General features: G+C 39.5%; 1 protein-coding gene across 2 annotated transcripts in view; it reads left to right on the top strand.

The window, feature by feature from the left end:
- OGDHL (oxoglutarate dehydrogenase like) overlaps nt 1-3,692 on the top strand; it is a 49,867-nt gene that overhangs the window by 34,130 nt on the left and 12,045 nt on the right. For both annotated transcript variants that reach the window (XM_019617451.2, XM_031554348.1), the window contains one exon: nt 3,153-3,331. In XM_019617451.2, coding sequence (XP_019472996.1) covers nt 3,153-3,331 — 179 coding nt within the window. The remainder of the gene's footprint in view (nt 1-3,152; nt 3,332-3,692) is intronic.

Below are 3,692 nucleotides of genomic sequence, written 5' to 3'. Positions count from 1 at the left end.
TTTTTTTGCAATACACTGCTAGGATGGAACATGCAATGTTACTGCTCATTCACAACTGCACTTTTTTTGGTTAGGACTAACAAATATTGTTGCCTATCAGAAATGGTGTTGGGAAATAGGACAGTCCATAGTAACCAAGGAACAGGTTCTCAACAGCACCTACATGGAGCTCCTAGGCAGAAGTTTTTTCTGTTCTATAGAGTCAGCTACCAGATATGCATTAAATTAAATTTGTACTGGACTGTGCTCATGTTTTTAGACAGGAGTGTACCTACGTTAGTCCCTGTGCTTGGATTTTGCAATAAGCATAGCAAGTTCTTGTCTTCCTAACTTCTCTCATTCTGCCAGTTTACTTTTGCATTGACAAGCCATCTATAGCCATTAGTTAACATTCATGCCTTGAATCCTTTTGCAGTCATACTGAGTTAAGCTGTGGCCTTACTTATGTCAGCTGGAAAAACTACGGTTCTTATGACAATGATGCAAAGTGTTAGGGGGAAAAACACAGAGTATTATGCTGTGTAAGCTGCCACTTTGCTTGAAACCGCCTCTTTCTCTGCCAGAGTGACAAAAACAGTAAGGGAGCACAGCAGGAACTGGCCTAATAGAATCAAGCATTTCTGCTACGCCTGTCATCTAGGGACCTTAATGAACTTCAACAATTAAAACATTAGTTTTGCAACCTTAGTCAAGTGCTGTATGTTCTTCTTTTGTGTCTTCCTCTCTGTTCAGAAGATTACCAAGCTGCTGTGTTGGGTCCTGGTCCCCTGTGCCCTGATACGCTCCAAGCCTTGAGAGACTGCTGGGAGTTAAGGAGCTGGCTGGAGGCTCTCCACCACATTTTGGGTGGTGCAGATTCTTCAGCTTTTGTTCTTCGCAATCCTGAGTCTAGTTGTCTTGGCACTAGGTTTCCTCTTAGCTTAAGCCTGTTCTCTGGGTATCTCATGATACAAGAATTAATCCTTTACAATCACAGAGTTTGTATAGAATTGCGAAGAAACGTTCAGTTCTGGGCTCTGCAGACACAGCAGTACAAGTCATTACTGCAGTATTCTTTAACTCTTTAGTCTGATCTGAAGTTAAGCCCTCTTAAAGGACCTGGTGAAGAGCCAGCTCCCCCACAGTTCCATCTCATCTTTAGAACTGTGAAGTCTTTCTAGCTGCTGACCTGGATCCATCTGGTACCCCCAAAAAATCCTCCTCAGGGAAAGCACTTTGCCCTCTCCTGAGCTGCCCATATTGCTGCTGTCTACACATCTTTGCACCTGTAGTTTTTTGTATCTGTATATTTAGCACTTCCGATCTTGCTCTTTTAATAGTTTTCAGCATATACAGCTAGAAGTAGTAATTCTTGGCAACTTCTTAGTGATTGCTATAATTGCTGGTTGAAAGTCTTTAATGTTAAGAACTCTCATTGTAGTTTGCATGGTGGAAAATGATTTCTGAGATACCAAACGTGTACACCACTGATGCATGTTTCATTAAATAATAGTCCTTGTAGCATTGATTTCAGAATTTTAATCAGAAAGTATAGATTACATTTGGATATCCTTTCCCAACTATTTTTATGGCTGTCAGAAAGCTTGCAAAAGGTGTCCGTGTTAGAATCACAGTTTTTAATACAGCTTCACTGGGGACAGCATCACCTGCTAGAGGTTATTAGCACAAACAGAGCAACCAGATAGGTAGTGAGAAATGGCACTTCATTTTCCATATGAAATTTTACAGGTGATTTCACTATATGAAACAGAATTTTGGGTGTACTTTGGCCAAGTTTTGAATTCACATGTAACTCCATACTCTTCTAAAAGCACTGTGTGGTTATTGATAATTTGAAGTCAGGACCTCAAATTTTTCTTCTCTAAAAGCTACATTACCCCATTCTTACAGAGAGCAGCATATGCACAAATAAGCCTTGAACATATTGCATATTTTTTCAACCATGTCTCCTAATCAGTAGAAATGGTCTCTTAATGCTTGCGTAAAATTAGAATGGGATTCTATCCTGCCTAGGGAAATCTGTTTTTCAGATACCTTTGGGAACGTGCATTGAAGGAGTTGTGTAGATTTTTTTTTTCTGTTTGCACTGTGCTAAACACAATAGATTCACACAAATAAGGAGAACAGAGATATAAAATGTTTTATATAAGCAGGGCCGTTCAAGCAGTTAGGCCAAAGGAATGGTCAGCAAAAGCCATGCACTGTCTTAGGGATATAAAAGCTCAAAGACAGTGTGGCTAACTTCTCAGTCTTCTTTTGGCTTTGTAACGCACCCATTTCTTTTTGGTGAGAACATGAACATCTGCTGGAGTCATGGATGGATTGTTAAGAGTTCACTCAAAGTGACTCAAAGCTTTCATGCCACGGAGATGGTAAACAAAATACTGGGCTGGAATCACCAAGGAGTATGCTATGAGGACTCTATAAATCCAGTGTGTTAAAACTTCTATTTCCATGAATAAACAGTCTCATTTGGAGCTCTTGTTGCTATTTCTCTTGTGCAGTTAGTTTATCCTGTCGTTGTCCATCCACTAACCTTGCAGGAAAGTTTGCACACTGACCGTGACTGAAGAGCTAGTTAGTTTTCCTGGAAGTTTTCCCTGTGGAATTGGACAACCTTGTTTAAACTTTCTGTAATCACATGTTCATTGGTTCTCAATTAAATTATGCTGGGATATGCAAGGAGTTTAAAAAAAAAAAATAATAATAATAAAAAAGATTAGGTTATTGAACTAGTCTTAGACTGTAAGTAGATTTCCACAGGAGAAAATGGTGTCTACCTCAGTGAGCTCTTGGGAAAACTTTGCACAAAATTCTGAATTGAGGGGGAGTTCTAATTGTTTAAAAATCCTATTATATGTACATGTTTGAGGAAATGCTTGAAGGACTAGAGTCAGTACTGCGAAAGAGTTATTTGCTGATGTTTCTGATGGCTCTGTTGAGAACCCCATGATTTATATCAGCACTAAAAAAAATCCAGTTCGTGCTGTCATCTTGGTTTTCTTTTAATTTAATTTTTTAAGAGAAATGAACAGAATTCTCATCAAGTCTTTCCTTCCTAACTCTTCTATTTTAAGTTTTCTTTTATCAGTCTTTATTTTCTTTCTTATCAGGTGTTCCTTTTCTAACTCTCCTACTTATCTGGTTCTTAGGTTTTGAACTTGGCTTCGCTATGGCAAGTCCGAATGCCCTGGTGTGCTGGGAGGCTCAGTTTGGTGACTTCCACAACACGGCACAGTGTATAATAGACCAGTTCATCAGCTCAGGGCAGGCTAAGTGGGTTCGTCACAACGGGATTGTTCTGCTCTTGCCACATGGCATGGAAGGAATGGTAAGGGCCTCTGACTCTGATGATTTCACACTGATGGCCAGCTAAACTTCACCACACCCTCAATTCCCCTCCTCAAGGGAAGAGCAGGAGGGGTGGAAATAATGATTAAAAAAAAAACAAAAAACCGTATGGTTTGAGATAAGGATAATTTAATTGAAGGAAGAAGAATGAGAAAAATAAGTAGAGCCACGTAGAAAGAAAGCACTTATTCTCTACCTCGTATTAGCAAGCGATGTTTGGTCACATCTTTGGAACCAGGGCCTCAGTGATTGTTTGAGAGGACAGATGTTTTCATAACGAGAGCCCCTCGTTTTTTGGCTGAGTGTGATGTCATATAATATAGAATGTTCCCTTTTTTTTT

The sequence above is a fragment of the Meleagris gallopavo genome, chromosome 8 (genome assembly GCF_000146605.3).
Source record: "Meleagris gallopavo isolate NT-WF06-2002-E0010 breed Aviagen turkey brand Nicholas breeding stock chromosome 8, Turkey_5.1, whole genome shotgun sequence".
In the NCBI taxonomy this organism is placed as follows: Eukaryota; Metazoa; Chordata; class Aves; order Galliformes; family Phasianidae; genus Meleagris; species Meleagris gallopavo.
This window is presented reverse-complemented; position numbering and strand designations above follow the sequence as displayed.